The sequence below is a fragment of the Nomascus leucogenys genome, chromosome 16 (genome assembly GCF_006542625.1).
Source record: "Nomascus leucogenys isolate Asia chromosome 16, Asia_NLE_v1, whole genome shotgun sequence".
Classification (NCBI taxonomy): domain Eukaryota; kingdom Metazoa; phylum Chordata; class Mammalia; order Primates; family Hylobatidae; genus Nomascus; species Nomascus leucogenys.
Window position 1 is genome coordinate 95,680,228 of NC_044396.1, and position 22,421 is coordinate 95,702,648.

The window sequence follows — 22,421 nt, forward strand, 5'->3', positions numbered from 1 at the left end:
TTGGATGTGCGACTGGTAGCTCCGACTGCACCCAGTCACGATGGGCAGCGCCAGTCTCATAAACACCTTGGCCTCCACGGTCAGGGACCGAACACTTGCCTAGCACCACCTACCAGCTGGTGGAGTCCCCTGAACATGCCGGGGCCCTGCGCTGGCACCCTTGGGCCTGGGCTGCACATCCTGCACTGAGGCTCGTCACAGGAGCCACTCGTGTCTTTGCTATACATGTGAAGCCTGTGGGAACTTCACGGCCACATGACCCCCATGGCAGGACTGCCTGTCACCCAGCCTGGGCCTGCCTCAGCCCCTTTCCTTGCTCCAGGCTCCAGGCCCCACTCAGAGCCGAGGGCTTTCCCTCTCCGCTGCCGAGGGCAGAACATATTGCCTTCAAGCCCAAAGAGGCATTGGGCCTGCCCCAGCACCCTGCAGGCCATGGCACCCTGAGAACATTGCTCATGAGGCAGGTCTCTGAAGTGTACGGAGTCTACCTCCCGCCCTCCATAGCGCCCGCGTTTTTCTGAGGCCATCAGCGCACCTGCTATCTCTGCTTGAGTCCAGTGTGCATTAAGGCATCCACTGAATGGGCCAACCTTTGCTCGTGGACCATCCAGTGGGTCAGGCCTTTGGGCCACGTTGGGACGAGGCACCCCACTCGGTTCTGGAGCGACCATAACTGTGTGCCACTGTTTGCCCCACACGGGCAGGAACTGCTCTGATTCCCCTTCCAAACAGGTTTTGGAAATGATGTGTTTATCAGATCATTAGCTGAAAACCACATGCACATGGCCACATCAGTCTCTTCTGGAAAGACCATATGGATGGCCACAAGCATGCCTCAGCTACTACTGTTTAAGCCTGTGGTGGTCCACTGCTGTCCACCACGGTCATGCAGCTTCCGCAGGGGTTGGGTTTCCAGATTGTAAGGTGGGTGGGGACAGGCAGATGGGGACAAGGGGGACAAGAACAAGAGGGACAGGGACAAGGGGGGGTACGGGGACAAGGGCGACATGGATGAGGGGGATGGGGATGAGAGGGATGGGAACAAGGTGGGTGGGGACAAGAGGGACAGGGATAAGGGGGATGGGGACAAAGGGGGCAGGGTAAAGGGGGATGTGAATTAAGGGGACAGGAACAAGGTGGATAAGGGGACGGGGACAAGAAGGATGAGGACAAGGGGGATGGGGATGAGAGGGATGGGGATAAGGTGGGTGGGGATGAGGGGGACAGAAACAAGGGGGATGGGGATGAGGTGGGTGGGGACAAGGGGGACAGGAAGAAGGTGGGTGGGGACGAGGAGCACAGGGACAAGGGGCACTGGGATGAGGGGCCTGGGGACGAGGGGGATGGGAGCAAGGCGAGTGTGGATCTTTTATGTCTTCACAGGTGGCCCTAATGCCTGCCATTCTCCACAGAGGGTAGAGTTTCAGGAGCTTCCACTTTGATTTTCCCACTACAAGACTCACTCTATTGATCAAGGAACCAGTTGAGGGTTTGCCTAGTCGCTAGGTGTGTCCAAAGTGATTTTGTTCCTTTCACAGGACACTCCGCCTCCCTGACAGCGCGGGGGATGCTTCCATGGCCTCCACAAGTTATAAAACACTCCAACACCAGTAGTGTGTTAGTTACACCGGGTGCCATTGAAAATACTGCACAGTGGGTGACTTAACAACAGAAATTAATTATTCTCTCACAGTTCCGGAAGCCAGAAGAGACCAAAGTGTCACAGGTTGGGTTTCACCAGAGGCTCCTCTCCTTGGCTTGCCAATGGCCGCCTTCTTGCTGTGTCCTTGCGTGGCCTCCCTGCCTCCTCCGTGTGCACACACATCCCATGCTGTATCCCCACGAGGCCCTCCCTCCCTCCGTGTGCACATACATCCCATGCTGTGTCCCCGTGTGACCCTCCCTCCTCCATGTGCACACACATCCCATGCTGTATCCCCATGTAGCCTCCCTCCCTCCTCCATGTGCATGTACATCCCATGCTGTGTCCATGTGTGGCTTCCCTCCCTCCGTGTGCACACACATCCTATCCTGTGTCCCCACGAGGCCCTCCCTCCCTCTGTGTGCACACACATCCCATCCTGTGTCCCCGTGTGACCCTCCCTCCTCCATGTGCACATACATCCCATGCTGTATTCATGCATGGCCCTCCCTCCCTCTGTGTGCACATACATCTCATGCTGTGACCTCGCGTGACCCTCCCTCCTCTGTGTGCACGTACTTCCTGTGCTGTGTCCATGTGTGGCCTCCCTCCCTCCGTGTGCACACACATCCCATCCTGTGTCCCCACGTGGCCCTCCCTCCTTCCTCCGTGTGCACGTACATCCCATGCTGTGTCCCCGTGAGGCCCTCGGTCCCTCTGTGTGCACACACATCCCATCCTGTGTCCCCAAGAGGCCCTTCCTCCCACCGTGTGCACACACATCCCATGCTGTGTCCCTGCGAGGCCCTCCCTCCTTCATGTGTACATACATTCCATGCTGTGTCCCCGCGTGGTCCTCCTTCCTCGTGCACACACATCCCATGCTATGTCCCCGCGAGGCCCTCCCTCCCTCCATGCAAACACACATCCCATGTCTCTCTGTGCATCCAGATTTCCCCCTCTTAGAAGGACCCTAGTCGGATCAGGTTAGGGCCCACCCAAAGGCCCCATTTTAACTTTACTACCTCTTTAGAGGCCCTATCTCCAAATCCAATCACATTCTGAGGTACCAGGGGTTAGGTTCAGCATTTGAATTTTGGGGGGAAACAATTCAACCCATAACAGGTAGATTTCCCAAAGCCTGCATCATTCAGTTTTAATCAAACATGCATTATTATGTATTTTCCCTGTAAAATAAGAGACAAGAGCCAGGCATGGTGGCTCAGGCCTGTAATCCTGGCACTTTGGAAGGCTGAGGCAGGCACATGCCCAGGAGTTTGACACTAGCCTGGCCAACATGGCAAAATCTCGTGTCCAGAAAAAATACAAAAATTAGCCAGACATGGTGGCATGCACTTCTGGTCTCAGCTACTGAAGCAGCTGAGGTGGGAGGATGGCTTGAGCCCAGGAGGATGAGGTTGCAGCGAGCCAAGATTGCACCACTGCACTCCAGCATGAATGACAGATGAGACCCTGCCAGAAAAAAAAAAAAGACAAGGTTGTCTTCCCAGTGGGAAGAAAGATGGTGGGATAGGGTTTTCACGGAGTGTTGAAAGAGCTACTTGGAGAATCAGAAAGAAGACTAGTTGTTGGGAGGCACAGAGTGAGTACTGAGAAAACCAAGGGCCCAACTGAGGCTTGAAACTGCCAATTCTCCATTTGTTGTCTTTCAGCTTCAAATACATACTTTATCACCTGCTTGGTGAAAATGGAGTTGGGCCCTAAACTGTTTCTCCTTGAAAGCAGGTATGATGTTAAGCTTTGTAAGTAGAGGGCACTAGAGAGACCCTGCAGGAGGAAAGTTCTTCTCTTCCTGTTCTGCACTTTCTCCTGTTTTCTTCTTCTTGTTCCTGCCTTGTGGCTGCCAGCACACCCAGTGTTGCTCACCCCTAGCCGACTTCACTTGCAGTGCCGCAGGTAGATCCCAGTGAGTCTTGCAGGTGCTCCATTGGTCAGCATCCAGCCTCAGCCTGCCCCAGAGAGGTGTTTCCTTCTTGCCAGTCCTGGCCAGGGCTCCCTACCTGCCACCTTCAACCCCTCTACACCTGCAGGAGTGATTGTCCATTGACTGTGGACCAGCTGTGGCTAGGGAAAAACCAGAGAACCTCTCCATCATCCATATTGCACCTCACAGCAGCTCTGCAACCACACCTTTTCCAAGATTTGAGCCCCAACCTTGGGGAGGAGGCCATCTTTCACATTTTCTCCTTCCTTGGGAACTCTCTCTCAGCCCCAGAGTATTCTTTTGCATTCTCTTTAGTCCTATATAGATAATTCCATTATAGTAAATAATCCTTTATATTGAACTTTCCTTGCCCAAATGACTGTGCAGTTTCTGTCTGCTGATTGATTGGGCCCTGATGCAGAAAGGTAAAGTAACTTGACATGTTGCACAGCTGGCCCACACAATCACACAGCTGAGACTGCACATGGACAGCTTCCTCTCAAATGTGTTGAAAATAAGAGCTTGGACTTGCAAAGAAAATGAGCACTCAAGGCCAGCGGTGGCTCACACCTGTAATCCCAGCACTTTGGGAGGCCGAGGCGGGCAGATCACGAGGTCAGGAGATCTAGACCATCCTGGCAAACATGGTGAAACCCCATCTCTACTAAAAAAAAAATACAAAAAATTAGCCGGGTGAGGTGGCAGGCACCTGTAGTCCCAGTTACCCCAGAGGCTGAGACAGGAGAATGGCGTGAACCCAGGAGACAGAGCTTGCAGTGACCTGAGATCGCACCACTGCACTCCAGCCTGGACAACAGAGCGAGACTCCATCTCAAAAAAAAAAAAGGAAGAAAAAAGAAAATGAGCACTCAAATACTAAAAACACACAAAAAAATTAGCCAGGGCTGGTGGTAGACACCTGTAATCCCAGCTACTCAGGAGGCTGAGCCAGGAGAATCACTTGAACCTGGGAGGCAGAGGTTGCAGTGAGCCAAGCTTGTGTTACTGCACTGGGCAACAAGAGCAAAACTCCGTCTCAAAAAACAAACAAACAAAAACTTCCACTGGCATTTTTTTGAGTGCTCATAAATTTGCCTTCTCAGCAAGGCAAATTTACTTCTGCAGAAGGGTGCTGCTCTCTCTTCTGGCCACTGAAGCTATGACACAGGTGCCCTCCCTACAGTCTTTCCCAGTCCTCCTGGGTCTCAAGTAGCCATGTGGCACCCAGGAAGGCTGTCAAGGCTGTCTGAGTCCTCACTGTCTGAGGCCCGAAGTTACATCCTCGGTTAGAGCTCAGGACAGAAGACAGAGCTGTGAAGGTGATGCCTGGAGGATCCAACCTCTCCCAGAATAGCCAGGAGGCAATGCTGGGAAACGGGGACCACATGGGGCTGGATTCTGCTTGGGAGCCGCTGGTCTAGGCACTGAGAACTTATCCCCAGACCTCACCATGGCCACTTGTCCAGCCCCGATTCCAGAGGCTCAAAACGAAAAACGTAAGTAACAGCAAATCAACAAGTATTAAATTATATGTAACTAACAATTTTGAAGACATTCCTATTGACACAGGATGTTCTTCTCAGTCATTCTGCAAGCCAGGGACCTCTGGCCAGTGACGCCCCACCCGGGCCTCGCTTGACCACACTACCTGCTGCAGGAGACAGCCTGCCAACTCCCCCGAGCTCCCGAGTGCTTGTCCATGGCCAAGAAGAATGAGGAGGCTCTGACAATTGAAGAGTGAGCAAGGCGGGGAGTTTCACTGGGTGACAGGACAGCTTTCAGTGGAGAGGGGACATGGGGCGTCCCCCCACGTGAAGGCAGGAAAGTTCCCCGTGTTAGGGACTCAGAATGGGGAGGGCATGCTGATTGGTTTGTGAGTAATGCAAAAAAGGTTAAAGCAAAGGCACCACTGAAAGGTAGGCATGACAGTGTAGAAAGCTAATTAGGAAAGGGTAGGTATATGTAAAATAGGTGAAGGGTGGGGACCAATCAGAGGAAAGTGTGCCAGACAGGAAGACAGGCTCTCAATCCAGTCTGAGGATTTAACTTGCAGCTTGGCTTTCAGGCTTTAAGCTGTTTTCAGCTTGGAGGTGGAGGTTTCACTGGGGACCTGCCCCCACTTGGCTGGGCATTTGGCTGCCTGCCTCCTGTCGCAACTCTTTTACCAATGAGGACTAAACTCTGATCTTTTTCTCTCTTGCTCAAGTTCTTATCTAAAGGGCCTGGGGAGTCTGCCCTACAAGCCATAAAATCTCATCAGATGGGTTTTATTTAACCCTATATAATTGGCTTAGTTTCCAACCTGACTCTGGCATGACTACACATGACAGATAAAGGAAATCAAAATATTTTACTCTTTTTTTCTTCTTTTTTTTTTTGAGACAGAGTCTTGCTCTATCGCCCAGGCTGGAATGGAGTGGTGCGATCTCGGCTCACTGCAAGCTCCACCTCTGGGGTTTGCGCCATTCTCCTGCCTCAGCCTCCCAAGTAGCTGGGACTACAGGCACCCGCCACCACGCCTGGCTAATTTTTTGTATTTTTAGTAGAGACGGATTTCACTGTGTTAGCCAGGATGGTCTCGATCTCCTGACTTCGTGATCCACCCGCCTCGGCCTCCCAAAGTGCTGAGATTACAGGCGGGAGCCACCATGCCCGGCCTGTTTTACTCTTAAATATATTTCTTGGCCATATTTTGGGTGCTTTCAGGTCACAGGTGGATTCAAAGATTTTCTGATTGGCAATTGGTTGAATAAGTTAAGTGATTACCTAAAGACTTGGAATCTATAGAAAGGTGTGTCTGGGTTTGAACAGTTGGCCGCCCTTGTGTGGGCAGGGGATTACATAGGTGCCGAGGCAAGAGACTGAAGGCACAAACTGTTTCAGTATAATAAAGAAAATAGTTAGAATAAGAATAGTCATAATACAAATTAGATATAGAGATGACCATGGACAATTATCAATCATTATTATAAACATTATTAATCATTAGCTTTTAATATTACTCTTTGTTGCATTACTAACATAACCTAGGAATAACCGGTGGGTATAGGGTCAGGTACTGAAGGGACATTGTGAGAAGTGACCTAGAAGGCAAGAGGTGAGCCCTCTGTCACGCCTGCATAAGGGCCGCTTGAGGGCTCTTTGGTCAAGCGGTAACGCCAGTGTCTGGGAAGGCACCCGTTACTTAGCAGACCGTGAAAGGAAGTCTCCTTTCCTCCGAGGAGTCAGGGACCACTCTGCTCCACCAGGTTCTTGTGGGAGGCTGGCTATTATCCAGACCTCATCCGGAGGCCTAAACCCCTCCCTGTGGTGCTTCAGTGGTCTCGCTCCTTGTCCACTTTCATGCTCCTCCCGTACTCCTGGTTCCTCTTTGAAGTTTGTAGTAGATAGCGGTAGAAGAAACAGTGAAAGTCTTAAGGTCTTTGATTAATGCTAACTTATGCTGCCTTCTCTCTCTGCTTCCGCTACCTAAAAGGGAAGGCCCCCCTCTCCTGTAATCACGTGACTTGCTTCGCCTTGTCAATTACTTAGAAGATTCACTCTCTTTACCCTGCCCCCTTGTCTTGTACGCAATAAATATCAGCGCGCCCAGCCCTTCGGGGCCACTACCGGTCTCTGCGTCTTGATGGTAGTGGTCCCCTGGGCCCAGCTGTTTTCTCTTTATCTCTTTGTCTTGTGTCTTTATTTATTACAATCTCTCGTCTCCGCACACAGGGAGAACACCCGCTTAGCCCCATAGGGCTGGACCCTGCACCCTGGATTGGCTGGAACTGGGTGACTGGTATGAGAGCAAGTGAGTCTGTTCACACCTCCAGTTAGGTTACAGTTCACTTTGTAGGATAAACCTTTAGGCCGACTTTAGGTTAAGACGGCCGGGCTCGGTGGCTCACGCCTGTAACCCCAGCACTTTGGGAGGCCAAGGCAGGTGGATCACCTGGGGTCAGGAGTTCAAAACCAGCCTGACCAACATGGTGAAACCCCTGGCTCTACTAAAATTACAAAAAAAATCAGCCGGGCGTCGTGGCGCCTGGCTGCGACCGGGGCGGGGCCTGCCCACTGGGGCGGAACCACAGCGGTGCGGGGCGAGGCGAGCGGCCTGGACGGCCTGGAAGGCCAGCGCGCACCACCGAGACGTGGGCTCCTAGAGGGGCCGGAAGCTTTCGGATAACAACTTCCGCTCGGGAAGTTTGTGAAAGTCTGGGCTACCGGCGCGGCGTAGTGGATGCAGCATCCTAGTTAAGGACGCCCCGCTGGTGAGTGCGCCCGTGCCCCCCGCCGCCCCTCCGTCCCTGGGTCGTGGGCTGTCAAACCTTCTAATTCTGCGGCCGCCCCAGGGCTGTGAGACCCAGCGCCGCGGCTGCTGGGACAGACCGGGGAGGCTGCCGGTGCCCTCGGCTCTTCGGGGGCTGTTCTTCAGCTTCTTCCGGCTCAGCCTCCTCTTCTCTCCTCGCTCCTTATACTTGCAGGTTTGTCAGGACCCGGTTGCGTATCCTCTTGAAGCTGGTTTCTCCCTGGCTGACCCCGTCCACGATCGTGACCTCAGTTATCCCTCATAGACACTTTCCACACCTGTGTCTCCAGCCCGCACCGCTCCGATGAGACCCAAGCGCGTAGACTTGGTTCATAACACCCAAAGCTCCCCGGCCCCAGGCTGAGCTCCTGTAATCTCCACACCCCACCCTCTGGTCCTCCCAGGCATTCCACCGCGAAGGGGAGGAGGCAGAAACCCGAGATTCACTTCTTCCCCTTTCCTGCCCACGCCCAGCCACACAGTCACTGGTGCATTAGCTCCATAACTGAACCATTTACCTCCTTGCTATTCCCACCCTGTAAGTCCCAATCCTGGCCATCTTCCTCTCTCACCTGAACGCCTCCCTGTCTTCTCCCCACCCCATCCGGTTTTGCTGCTTTCTTATTTGTTCATCATAGAGGATCTTTTTAAAAATATAGCTTAGCCAGGCGAGGTGGCTCCCGCCTGTAATCTCAGCTCTTGGGAGGCCGAGGCAGGTGAATCACTTGAGTCCAGGAGTTCTAGACCAGCTTGGCCAGCATGGTGAAACCCTGTCTCCACAAAAAATACAAAAATTAGCCGGGCGTGGTGGTGCGCGCCTGTAATCCCAGTTACTCTGGGGAGGCTGAGGCAAGAGAATCGTTTGAACCCAAGAAGAGGCAGAGGTTGCAGTCAGCAGAGATCACGCCACTGCACTACAGCCTGGGCAACAGAGCGAGACTCCATCTTACTAAAAAAAAAAAAAAAAAAAAAGGTAGCTTAGACTAGATGCTGTGGCTGACACCTGTAACCCCAGCACTTTGGGAGGCTGAGGCCAGAGGATCTCTTGAGGCCAGGAGTTTGAGATCAGTCTGGGCAACATAGTGAGACCCCATCTCTGCAAAAAACTTAAAACAATTGCAGGGCATGGTGGCACATGCGCTTTTGGTCCCAGCTACTGGGGAGACTGAGGTAGGAAGATCACTTGAGCCCAGGAGGTGGAGGCTGCAGTGAGCTGTGATTGCACTACTGCACTCCAGCCTGGGTGACAGAGCAAGACCCTGCCTCAGAGAAAAAAAAATCCTGTGTTAATTTGCCTGGGGGAAAAAAAGTAGCTATGACAATATCCTTCTGTTCTCCTGTATTAAACTTTGTTGCATTACACATGAAACCATGGCTCAGGATGCCTTGAGGAATCTGGCCTTAGCCTCTTTCCTGGCCTATCTCACGGTTCTTCCTGACTCTGCTTTCCAGGCTGGGAAGCCCAGCCCAGGTTGTAGTGCAAACACAGCTGTTGAGCTGAGGGGAGTGGGTTTTTTTTTTTGTTGAGACAGTCTCGCTTTGTCACCCAGGCTGAAGTGCAGTGGCATAATCTCGGCTCACTGCAACCTCCGCCTCCCGGGTTCAAGCAGTTCTCCTGCTTCAGCCTCCCGAGTAGCCTGGCTAATTTTTTGCATTTGTAGTAGAGACGGGGTTTCACCATGTTAGCCAGGCTGGTCTTGAACTCCTGACCTCAGGTGATCCACCTGCCTCGGCCTCCCAAAGTGCTGGGATTACAGGCGTGAGCCACCGCGAATGGCTGGGAGCTGTTGTTTTTATCACTGTGGTCATTGCTACTTGCTAGAGGAACTCAGCAAGGTGTTTTGATTGGAAACCACCACCCATGACCCATGTACTCAGTGTGCCTTTTCATGTTTTTATAGACCGTTGTATAACTTTGGTTGAAGTGTCTGTTCTAATATTTTTCCCAATTTAAATTTTATTTCTCTTTTTTATTGATTTGTAGGAGTTACAATCTTTATATAAGTCCTTTGTCAGATACATGTATTGGGAATATTTTCTCTTAGTCTGTGGCTTACCTTTGTGTCTCTTTTTTTAAAAAAATTAAATTAAGCAATAGAGATAGAGGTCTCCCTATGTTGCCCAGGCTGGTCTCAAACTCTGGCCTCAAGCAATCCCCCTGCCTTAGCCTCCCAAAGTGCTGGGATTACAGGCGTGAGCCACTGCACCCAGTCTCCTTTTTTTTTTTTTTTTTCTTAACTGCCTTGGTAAACAAAAACTTTTAATTCTGATAAATCCAATTTGTGATTTTTTTTTTTTTTTTTTTGAGATGGAGTTTTGCTTTTGTTGCGCAGGCTGGAGTACAATGGCACGATATCAGCCTTATTGCAACTTCTGCCTCCTGGGTTCAAGTGAGTCTCCTGCCTCAGCCTCCCGAGTAGCTGGGATGACAGGCAAGCACCACCACACCTGGCTAATTTTGTATTTTTAGTAGAGACGGGGTTTCTCTATGTTGGCCGGGCTGGTCTCAAACTCCTGACCTCAGGTGATCTGCCCACCTCGGCCTCCCAAAGTGCTGGGATTACAGGCATGAGCCACTGCACCTGGCCTGAATTTGTAATTTTTTTAAAGTGCTTTTGGGGATCCATGAAAGAAATGTTTGTCTATCCCAATGTTGTGAAGATGGTCTCTGTCACCCAGGCTGGAGTGCAGTGGCACAATCTTGGCTCACTACAACCTCTACCTCCAATTTGTGTTTTTTGTTTGTTTGTTTGTTTTTGTTTTTGAGACGGAGTTTTGCTTTTGTCGCCCAGGCTGGGGTGCAACGGTGAGATTTCGGCTCACCGCAACTTCCACCTCCCGGGTTCAAGCGATTCTCCTGCCTCAGCCTCCCGAGTAGCTGGGATGACAGGTGCCTGCCACCACGCCTGGCTAATTTTTGTATTTTTAGTAGAGACAGGGTTTTGCCATATTGGCCAGGCTGGTCTCAAACTCCCCACCTCAGGTGATCCACCCGCCTCAGCCTCCCAAAGTGCTGGGATTCTAGGCATGAGCCACCACGCCCGACCTACTTCTTTCTTTGTAATCTTATGGCTTTATGTGTTTTTTCTACCTCCTTGCACTGACTCAGGCCTCCAATAAGGTGACAAAGAGAAGCAGTGGGCAGACAGTTGTCCCTGGTCTCAGAGGGAAAGAGCTCCGTAGTGGCCCATGAAGCAGGATGTTGGTTGCAGGTCTGCCAGGTTGAGGAAGCTCTCTTCTGTTCCTTGTCTGCTGAGAGTTTTTGTTGGGATTAGGTGTTGAATTTTAACAAATGCTTTTTCTGCATCTATTGAGATAATAGCTGTTATATGGTTTTCTCCTTTATTCTGTTAATGTGGTTAGTTATGTAATTTTCTTTCTTTTTTTTTTTTTTTTTGAGATAGAGTCTCACTCTGTTGCCCAGGCTGGAGTGCAGTGGTGCGATCTTGGCTCACTGCACGCTCTACCTCCTGGGTTCGTGCCATTCTCCTGCCTCAACTTCCCAAGTAGCTGGGACTGCAGGTGCGTGCCACCACGCCCGGCTAATTTTTTGTATTTTTAGTAGAAATGGGGCTTCACCGTGTTAGCCAGGATGGAGTTATGTCATTTTCAAATGATGGCAAATGTTGGGGATTAACATTGTGATTAAAGTTGATGCCATGCTGTTGAAAGAGTGAAAAAAAAAAATCTCAGGTTGAAAAGCATATTCACAGGCCGGGCGTGGTGGCTCACGCCTGTAATCCCAGCACTTTGGGAGGCCAAGGAAGGTGGATCACGAGGTCAGGAGATAGAGACCATCTTGGCTAACATGGTGAAACCCCGTCTCTACTAAAAAAATACAAAAATTAGCCGAGTGCAGTGGTGGGTGCCTGTAGTCCCAGCTACTCGGGAGGCTGAGGCAGGAGAATGACATGAACCCAGGAGGTGGAGCTTGCAGTGAGCCGAGATCGCGCCACTGCACTCCAGCCTGGGCGAAAGAGCAAGACTCTGTCTCAAAAAAAAAGAAAAGAAAAGCATATTCATGAAAACATGTAGCAGTTAGTGTAACCACTCGTGAGTGTCAGAAGGAGAAAGGGAATGTCTGTGTACCTGCTGTGCTGGAGGTAGGAGGGACGAGGTGTCAGGGGTGAACGCCGAGGGAGCCGCCCCATGCAGTGAATGTTGAGTGCAGGTGGTGGAGGGAGCCTCCTGGGCACCAGCTGCAGCTAATGGGGATCAAACCAGCTGTGTACTCTTAGGGTCCACGTCACTTGGTCACGACAGAGAATTCTTTTTATAAACTGCTGGATTTGGCTTCCTAATATTTTTTGAGAATTTGTGTTTATGAGAGTTTGGTAGGTAATTTTTTTGTAATATCTTTTTTCAGACAGGGTCTCAGTCTAACACCCAGGCTGGAGTGCAGTGGCATGATCTCAGCTCACCGCAACCTCCACCTCCCGTATTCAAGCAGTCCCCCCACCTCAGCCTCCTGAGTAGCCGGGACTGCATATGTGCACTGCCACGCCCTGCTAATTACTGTATTTTTTATAGAGACAGGCTGGGCAACTGCTGGGCTCGAACAGTCCTCCTGCCTCAGCCTCCTAGAGTGTTGGGATTACAGGCGTGAGCCACTGTGCTTGGCCCCTTGTAATATCTCTATCAGGTTGTCGGTTTGGGTTTTGCTGGCCTCATTAAGACAGACTGGATAGCGTCTGCTCTTCCTCTGTTCACTAAATAGCTTCTAAGATCAGTACTGTGCTTCCGTAGGCTTTGGTGGAGTTCACCAGGGAATCCAGCTGGGTGTGGAATTTTCTGTGTGGGAAGGGTTCAAGTTACATTTTCAATTGCCTTATCAGATGGAAGGCTTCCCTTTCTTTTGTCAGTTTCATAATACTGTGTTTTTCATCGAGTTTGTCCGTTTCATCTCCGTTGCTGAACCTGTTTGCATGAGTTGCTCCTGACGGCCCTTTATGATACTTCCGTGTCTGTAGGGTCTGGAGTGACATTCCCTCCCCTCCCCTCCCCTGACAAGGTAACCAGGCGTGGGCCATCTTCCTCCAGCTGGTTCTGTCTCTTCTCAGGGGCGCCTGTGGGGCTGGCCTCTTCTGCATCTTGGGGCTCTGAGCGTTACTCAGGAAGGAGGCAGGACCCACTGTGGCAGGAGGGCAGTGGGATGCCAGCGGGGTTCTCTACAGACCTGGGGGTAGAAGCTGGATCTCAGCGGGCCAGGGCCCTAAGGTTTAGGGGAGCCTGTGGCCTGGAGACTCAGTGAAGACTAATGGGGTTTCTCGGGGCTGCACCAGGTTTTCACTTGGGGGGAGGCTGCGAGGTGGCCTCCTTGTAGCGTACCCGAGAGCATCCTCCGGGCATAGCGCCACGGGAACGGGCTGCCCGCCTGTCTCCTGAGGAGGAGCCCCAGCTGCCTCAGATGCGGTTAGACTCTCCAGCCATGTGTTTGCAGCTAAGCTGTTGGCTTTCAGCCAGCAATGGCTGGCCTCTGTCCTCCTCTGGTGACAGGCCTTGCTTGCTGTCTGGTATTTCAGAGTTCTTGTGTGTGGAGGTGGCACACCACACCCAGCTGTCCCTTAAAGATATGTTGGCCCCTCACCACCGCCAAGTTTCCCCGCACCTGGTGGCTGTTGGTAGTTGCAGAGCAGACCCTGTGTGTGCATCATTCATTTTTCCTGAATTCCCCTTGATTTGCTGAGTGGGGGGCTCCTGGGGTCAGGTGGGGTGGGCACTCCCGGGACAGCTACACCCGCTTACATTTCTTGTCTTCCCAGATCTGCCCTCCTTGGCACTGTGCTTCCCCAGAGGGGCGGCCTCGCTGTTCCCATGGATGTGGCCCAGGTGAGCCCTGCTGCTGCCGAGCGCAGCCTCCCTTCTGCCCTGCCGGCTGCCTGAGACCCCAGCACACACACGGGGAGGGTCTGTGGCAGCGGCTTCCCAGGCACTGTGCCCGTGTCTGCCTTTTTTCCTCTCTTAAGGGGCGGGGAAAGAGAAAAGAAAATTGGGGCCGGGTGCAATGCCTCACGCCTGTAATCCCAGCACTTTGGGAGGCCGAGGTGGGTGGATCACGAGGTCAGGAGATCAAGACCATCCTGGCTAACACGGTGAAACCCCGTCTCTACTAAAAATACAAAAAATTAGCTGGGCACGGTCGTGCGCACCTTTAGGCCCAGCTACTCGGAAGGCTGAGGCAGGAGAATCACTTGAACCTGGGAGGCGGAGGTTGCAGTGACCCAAGATCGTGCCACCACTCCAGCCTGGTGACAGAGCAAGACTCCATCTCAAAAAAGAAAAAAAAAAGAAAGAAAAGAAACTTGGATTCATTGACACTAGAAGAGTAGTGGCTGTTGTAGGAAAATAGACTAGATTCTCTTAGTCCACTAGAGCTGCTGTAACCAAATATGACACAGTGGGCGGTTTACATACGTGCGCTTCCTCTGTTCTGAAGGCTGACGTCCAAGATCAGAGTGCTGCAGATCTGGTTTCTGGCAGGGGCCGCTGTCGTGCTGTGTTCACGCGTGTGTGGGGAGGGAGCCGGGGGGCTCTCTGGACTTTCCTGTGAGGACCAGGCCCATGGGTCAGGGCCCCTCCCTTCTGACCTCACTTAACCTTAATCTCTTCTACAGAGGCCCAGCTCCAGACACAGCCGCTCGGGGCTCCAGGCTTCAGTGAATGGATTTAGGGGACACAAACCATCAGTCCACAGCAGGGCCACCCCCATTCCCCCTTCCTACCCAGACCTGTGGGCTGAGCCTTCTTTTTCTTGGGAATGGCCACTTCGGGAGCTGTGTGTGTTGCAGGAGCCGGTGACCTTCAGGGACGTGGCCATCTACTTCTCAAGGGAGGAGTGGGCGTGTCTGGAACCCAGCCAGAGGGCCCTCTACCGGGACGTGATGCTGGACAACTTCAGCAGTGTGGCTGCTCTGGGTGAGCACGGGCTGAGCACTGCATGAGCACTGCGTGAGCGTGGGCTGAGCGCTGCATGAGCGTGAGCTGAGCGCTGCGTGAGCACGGGGTGAGCGCGGGGTGAGCTCTGTCGCTGCCTCTGTGCCTTCCTGGTCCAGGACGGTAGTGGGGCCTCCCAGCCGAGGGGGCTCAGGAGCTGGAAGTTATTGGCCTGTGTAGACGGGCCCACTCAGCGTTTCTCTCGGGCTCCCTGGAGGCAGCCTCATCTTCCTTCCTCTGACCTTGCCAGGGCCTTCCGTGGGCCTTGCTGTCCAGGCCCCTCCCTTCCTGTCATCTCTGCTTCTGGGTGGCTTCTCCAGGGCCTCCCGAGGGCTGGCCTGGCCTCTTAGGCTGATGCGGAACTGCTCTGAGCCTCGATCCTCACTTTGTCCTCAGTACAAGTAAAAGAGAACCTTTTCTCTCCTTTGAGAAGGATTTTGCAGCCCCAGACCAGACCTCGTCTCTCGCCTGGAACAGTGGGAGGAGCCGTGGGTTGAAGACCGGGAGAGACCTGAGCTCCAGGCAGTGCAGAGGGGGCCCCGGCCAGGTGAGTGCTGGGCTGTCTGGGCTCAGCTGGCCCCGTCCCTGTGGCCCACAGCTGCTGGGTGAGTGCTCAGCATGCTGCAGTGACCGAGGGTGTGTCCTTCCCATGGGAGAGCGGACACACAGCCGCTCTCTAAATTAGACAGGCATTAGAGACGTAGGGGCAGCCACGCTCCTGCCCTGATGGACACTGGCCGGGGGCGGGGCTTGCAAGGCATGGTGGTGCAGGATGACATACGGTTGCAGCTCGGGAGGGGCCTGAGGCCCGAGTGACACTTGAAGGCTGCACCTAGCTACCCAGATGCTCTCTGGCGGAGGCCATTGGTGTGGGTGTCTGATCTCCCTGTGATGGCCACGTGGGGTCCCAGGCCTGGTACTGACTGCACGTGAGGGTCTCCAGGTATGTGGCTCTGGGTAGGAGTTTGCTCCACGTCCCTGTTTGCAAAACTGGGACAGTGGCCATGCTTTCCTCCATTAGGTGAGGGGTGCTCTTGGGGCAGTGGTCAGAGGGGTTTTGCTTTTTACTTAGATTTTCAGAGTGGGATGGAGCAAACCCTAGGAGGTCCCTGAGTGCGTGGAGTCCCCGACTGGGGAGTGTCGGATCCCTGGGTGTGTGGAGCCCCCGGCTGGGGAGTGTCAGGTCCCTGGGTGTGTGGAGCCCCCGGCTGGGGAGGTGTCGGGTCCCTGGGTGTGTGGAGCCCCCGGCTGGAGGGAGCCATGGCTCCGAGGCTGAGTGGTTGAGAATCATGTGGGCTACCCGTCTTCCAGACGACATCCTGGCACCACCTCCACTCGCATGAGTGGGGCCTGTGGGCGTGGACAGGGTGAAAGGACATTCTCTTGGCCCAGTTGCTTCTGTTGGATGGCAGGCATCTGTCGGCGCTCCCTCACGTCAGCAGTGCCAGGTGGCCTGCGTGCCACCGGGGCTGGGGAAGCATCTGAACTCATCTTGGTTTCAGCTGTTGATATCTGTGGCTCATCTGTGTTTCTTTGAACGAGTTTTCCTGATCAGTCGTAGCCATGTGGAATGAGCTGAGTAGATGGAAGCCAGTCCACGCATGCAGCAGGAGGGTCCTCTGGGCTTTGCTGGAGGCACTGCCTGGCCGTGGGCCACTGGCTCTGTGTAAGGGTGTCTGTTCCTTCCACAGGGGCAAGGAAGTCTGCAGACCCCAAGAGACGCTGTGATCATCCAGCTTGGGCTCAGAAGAAAGCCCACGTGCGGCGAGAAAGAGCCAGGGAAGGAAGCAGCTTTAGGAAGGGCTTCAGGCTGGACACGGATGACGGGCAGCTTCCCAGAGCTGCTTCAGAAAGGACAGACGCCAAGCCCACGGCTTTCCCGTGTCAGATGCTCACGCAGTGTTGTGGGCGGAGGCCGGGCCGCAGAGAGCGCCGGAAGCAGCGCGCGGTAGAGCTGTCGTTCATCTGCGGCACGTGCGGGAAGGCGCTCAGCTGCCACAGCCGGCTGCTCGCTCACCAGACGGTGCACACGGGGACCAAGGCCTTCGAGTGCCCCGAGTGCGGCCAGACCTTCCGGTGGGCTTCAAACCTGCAGCGACACCAGAAGAACCACACGCGCGAGAAGCCCTTCTGCTGCGAGGCGTGCGGGCAGGCGTTCAGCCTGAAGGACCGCCTGGCTCAGCACCGCAAGGTCCACACCGAGCACAGGCCCTACTCGTGCGGCGACTGTGGGAAAGCCTTCAAGCAGAAGTCCAACCTTCTCAGACACCAGCTGGTGCACACCGGGGAGCGGCCGTTCTACTGCGCGGACTGCGGCAAAGCCTTCCGGACCAAGGAGAACCTCAGCCACCACCAGAGGGTCCACAGCGGGGAGAAGCCCTACACCTGCGCCGAGTGTGGCAAGTCCTTCCGGTGGCCCAAGGGCTTCAGCATCCACCGGAGGCTGCACCTGACAAAGAGGTTCTACGAGTGCGGCCACTGCGGGAAAGGCTTCCGCCACCTGGGGTTCTTCACGCGGCATCAGAGAACTCACAGGCACGGGGAGGTGTAGGGGCGCCTGAAGCGTAGGGTGCCGCGCCTCTGCGGGAGTACTGGGCCCTGAGGGAGAGCTGCAGTGAGAAGTTGCTCTTCAGCCTGGAAAGTCAACCTGAAAAGAAGCCTTCTCAGTCCTCAGAGCTCCCTAGTCCCCCGAGAAGTTTTACTGGGAAACTGCCAGGTGGGAGAAGCGGATCCATGGGTACGCCGGAGATGGCCGGGGCTCTGGAGATGGCGGGGGCTTGCCTCAGCGCTGGGTACCCTGGGGATGTGCTGAGAGCGTGCGCGACCCCGGAGCCACATGCCAGGCCAGGCTCAGAGGTGGAGAAGCCTGCCCGGTGCCCACAGCTGTCTGGCTCAGGGACTCCACCCTGGCCCCGAGTCGCCGTCTGCTGGGCCTTTCCTTCCTGGCTTTGCACCCCATGCTCGCTGCCCAGTATGGCGTCCTTTCTTGTCTCTGTCTTGGGTGAGGCAGCTGTGAGCATTGCACAGAGGCAAAGACCCTTCTGCAGCCTCTGCGCTGGGCCATAGAAACAAGAGCCTTTGTAATACTGAACCTTATTCAAGGATTAGGGAGTGGTGGTTAGGTCAGGGCCACCCCCAGTGTTGCAGGAACGGCCTCCACCCAGCTCTGTTGGTCAGAGCCTGGGTCACGCACCTGGAATTGGGAGATCAAGTTGGGTCTCAGGGCAGTGAGGTGGCCATGTTCACCACAGGGCATTTCGTGGGGGAAGAGGTGACCTCTTTGTTTTAAACTTAAGGTGTCTGCTTACCTAGCCAGAAATAAAAATCTGCCAGTGGTGTTCCCAAGGGAAGACCCCCGTGGGAATGGATCGGGACACTGCCGTGTTTCAGGTTAGCCGATTATTTTTGCTTTTGCCTGTTTATCTTTAAGAATTGCAGCCAGGCCAGGCATGCCCAGCTACTCGGGAGGCTGAGGCAGGAGAATCGTTTGAAACCGGGAGGTGGAGGTTGTGGTGAGCCAAGGTTGCGCCATTGCACTCCAGCCTGGGCAGTAAGAGTGAAACTCCGTCTCAAAAGAAAAGAATTCCGGCCAACAGATGCACATGTAATGTTGGAATCAGAAACGAGTTTACAAGAAATAGGGGGACGAGGAGAAGGTTGAACACACCGAGAGGAAGCCCCGAGCCAGATCCGGCTGGAGATGCCACCAGATGGCGACCTTTCCGTGGGAAGACGGGCACGCAGAAAGGCCGAGGGGGCTGTGCGTGACCCTGATAGGAGCAAACCAAGTGCGAAGTCACTTTTGAGACAATCATGGAAATGTGGGCATGGGCTGTGAGTCGGGTGGGTGGGCCGTGAGTTGCGTGGGTGGGCCGTGAGTTGCGTGGGTGGGCCGTGAGTTGCGTGGGTGCACTGAGTCGGGTGGGTGGGCCGTGACTCGGGTGGGGGTGAGGAATTGGCTGCTAGCGGTGACGGTGACACAGGGTTACGGAGGAATCCTCACTCAGATGCATTTGGACGTCTTTGTGGGGAAATGACGTGGCGCCTGGGATGTGATTTACAATAATTCTAATAAAGAGGAGAAAGACACAACAGTATTGGCGGAATGTTGACAGCTGTTGAAGCTGGGAGGTTGGTGTGTTTGAAAGTTCCCCAAATCTTTTATTTGCAGCATGAGTATGAGTTTCTTCGTGCTCACTGAAGATTGTAGAGAGCAGCTGTCGGTCATGGAGTCACAAGGCTGCCTTACCAGGACATCACAGGTGGCAGCACAGAAAACACAGGTTTATTCTCTCCAGCTCTGCAGGCTGGAAGTCCAAGGTAGAGGTGCCAACAGGGTCTGTTTCCGGCGAGCACCTCCTGGTTCAGAGGCGTCCTCATGTTGGGAGGGGCTTTGGTGTCACCTTGCCTTGTGAGGGCCCGGATCCCATGGGCAGGGCCCACCCCTATGACCCCATCGAAGCCAAATCACCTAGAGATCTCATCGGGCCTAGGGCTTCCACATGGGAATTTCAGAGTGACGATTCAGCCCGTAGTGGAAGCTCCTCTGGGTCTGTCCTGGCCCACAGACCCTGTGCAGGAAAAGCACTTCCCCCTGGAGGACAGGCCCTGCAGGATAAGTGGAAATCTCCCCAGGGGGATATGGGGGTGCCTTTCTCTTACAGAGTCCAGGCTGGTAAAAGCGCATGTGTGTTTCGTGTCTGGTTTGTCCCCTGCCCAGTGGGTGCCATTGGAAGGGCCTTCAGGTGCTTGAGCGCAGGTGGGGACGGAGCAGCTGGTGTCTCGGCAGTAGATGCGACGGATCATAAAGACTTGGGTTTGGCCGGGCGCGGTGGCTCACGCTTGTAATCCCAGCACTTTGGGAGGCCGAGGCGGGCGGATCACGAGGTCAGGAGATCGAGACCACGGTGAAACCCCGTCTCTACTAAAAATACAAAAAAATTAGCCGGGCGTGGTGGCGGGCGCCTGTAGTCCCAGCTACTTGGAGAGGCCGAGGCAGGAGAATGGCATGAACCCGGGAGGCGGAGCTTGCAGTGAGCCGAGATCGCGCCACTGCACTCCAGCCTGGGCGACAGAGCGAGACTCCGTCTCAAAAAAAAAAAAAGATTTGGGTTTTGAGTGCCCTACAGGAAGCCACTGGCCACATCCAGGGTCACCTGTGCCTGGTCGTTAGTCCCTCACGATGCTGTCACTTTGTGACGCGCTTGTGCGGGATTAAATGTGAACAGCAGAGACGTGGGTGATGCCCTGCCTCGTCGGATGATGGTCAGTTGTCCAAGCGGGCTGCCTTGACTCCTGGTGGCCCCGTCATCCAGGGCTCACACACTGGATGGTTGGGCCACAGTCTCGGTGCCCCGGGCTGCAGGCTTTCCACCCTGCTCAGCAGGGCTCCAGGGCTCCGGGTAGAGCAGGGGGTCCCTCCCTTGGCATTTCCCCAGGGAGGAGCACGACCATGCTCAGCTGCGGTCAGGCTGCTGCTCTTAGCTGTCTTTCCTTCTAACACTCAGGCTTCCCTTCCTGCCTCCCGGGTTGCTGGAGAAGGTCAGGCCCACAGAAGAGGCCTGGGGAGAGAATGGTGGTGAGGAGGCCGTGGGGGTGGTGAGGAGGCCGTGGGGGTGGTGAGGAGGCCGTGGGGGTGGTGAGGAGGCCGTGGGGGTGGTGAGGAGGCCGTGGGGGTGGTGAGGAGGCTGTGGGGGTGGTGAGGTGGCCGTGGGGGGCCTGGAGTCTCTGTATCTTGGCTTGTTGGCCTCCTCCCCACCCAGGCGGGGGTGAGGTGACAGGAGGGGCTCACAGCAAGTGTCTCGTAAGGAGCTGGGGCCAGCTGCCGTCACTCCCTGTGGGCCTGTAGAGCTGAGTTTTCTCTGCATTTATCTTGGGCAGAGGATGCATGAAGCTACTTTGTGGCCGGAATGGGTGCACAGCAGGGTCCGTTGACAGCCATGCCTGTGACCTAGCCTTCCACCCCTCTGTCTCCAGGGGACACTTGCCTGGCATTTGTGTCAGCGCTCAGCACACGTGTCCAGTGTAAAGTCCACCGAGATTAGCAGGGCATGGTAGCGGCCGCCTGTAATCCCAGCTTCTCAGGAGTCTGAGGCAGCAGAATCGCTTGAACCCGGGAGGCAGAGGTTGCAGTGAGCCAAGATCGTGCCACTGCACTCCAGCCTGGGCGACAGAGTGGGACCCTGTCTCAAAAAAAAAAGTCCATTGAGAGAGCAGATGGCAGATGCAACTGAGAGCTCCAGGAACGGAAGGGCCACGTGGTGGCCACTGGCAGCCTTGACTGAAAGATGAAGGAGTCCGTGGTGCTAGGAGGAGGAGTTGCATCCCAGCAGGCTCAGCTCCTGGAGCTGCCTCTCTGCACTCTGAAGGGAGGCCCAGTGGCTGCAATATTCTTTGGGAAGTACAATGCCAAGTAAATAAAGATACTTGGGGTCATTCTAGTTACAACGCATCATAAACTCTACTCACTGTCTTTCTGGGTGTTCTTGGGGTCTGCCGTGCGTGCCAGTCTTACAGGTCCTCAGACCCATCGGGACCCTCAAACGAAGAGTGTGTGCGTGGAGTTGGCAGAACCTGACCCGGGCCAGGGTGGAGGGACAGCTGCGTCACTGAGTGCACCTTCAGCCCTAATAGCTTGCTTTATTGTATCTGTGACCTCTTGGGAGCTAAATCACGGGCCCACCAAATGAAACATTTTGGGGAATGTGAAATGGGTGGTTTTGAGCTGGTCCCCAGTGTGAGCTTAATGTTGGAGCCATATTGGATTTTAAAACTTCAGAGGCTCCTTTACCTGGGGCCAACCATCCTGTGTAAAATTCGAGGGCTGATGGTGGAAGCCTGGAGTCCGATTACAGTGGGAACTCCATGAGGGGAGACCAGCTGTCATGCACCTGAGCACCCAGAATCACTCACACTCCCCACTCCTCCCCTCCCACACGTGCACACTTAGGACGTGTGGCAGCCTGATTGCAGGAGAACCATGATACCACACACAATCCAAGCAAACGCAGAGCAGCCCCGCCTTAGGACAGGTGAGCCTGTGGCCTGCACACCCATTGCCACAGCTGGAGGGCTGTGTCCTTTCCACAGAGGGGTCGGCCAGCCTCGTTGTCTAGTCACACTACTTCAAAGGTGCTCAGTCCACTCACCCCACCGCCAGCTGCAATGTCTCCATTGGGGACCACGGCCACCATGTCCATGAGTTGCTGTGGGCCCCCTGTCCCTGCGTGCCGGCTGCTCAGCATGTTCGTCACAGCCTCGCGGGGTTTTTTTTTTTTTTAGACGGAGGTTTGCTCTGTCACCCAGCCTGGAGTGCAGTGGCGCGATCTCGGCTTGCTGCAACCTCCGCCTCCCAGGTTCAAGCAATTCTCTGCCTCAGCCTCCCGAGTAGCTGGGATTACAGGCACCCGCCACCACGCCCAGCTAATTTTTGTATCTTTTGTAGAGACGGGGTTTCACTATCTCAGCCAGGCTAGTCTCAAACTCCTGACCTCGTGATCCACCCATCTCGGCCTCTCAAAGTGCTGCGATTACAGGGATGAGCTACTGTGCCCGGCAGCCTCAGGGCATTTTTGCAACTCCGGATGTGGGACATGACAAAACCATGATGC

General features: G+C 54.5%; 1 protein-coding gene across 3 annotated transcripts; it reads left to right on the forward strand.

The window, feature by feature from the left end:
• The first annotated feature begins 7,750 nt into the window (after positions 1–7,750).
• ZNF707 (zinc finger protein 707) lies at positions 7,751–18,213 on the forward strand. 3 transcript variants are annotated; one of them, XM_030795147.1, is made up of 6 exons: positions 7,767–7,840; positions 8,054–8,416; positions 13,641–13,707; positions 14,667–14,793; positions 15,245–15,358; positions 16,503–18,213. In XM_030795147.1, the coding sequence occupies exons 3-6, from the start codon at positions 13,693–13,695 to the stop codon at positions 17,360–17,362; spliced, it is 1,116 nt and encodes a 371-aa protein (XP_030651007.1). In that variant the 5' UTR covers positions 7,767–7,840; positions 8,054–8,416; positions 13,641–13,692; the 3' UTR covers positions 17,363–18,213. The 3 variants fall into 3 exon arrangements, with proteins under 3 accessions (XP_003280814.1, XP_030651007.1, XP_030651006.1); XM_030795146.1 differs by having other exon boundaries at positions 8,054–8,248; XM_003280766.2 differs by lacking the exon at positions 8,054–8,416 and having other exon boundaries at positions 7,751–7,840.
• Positions 18,214–22,421: the final 4,208 nt, after the last annotated feature.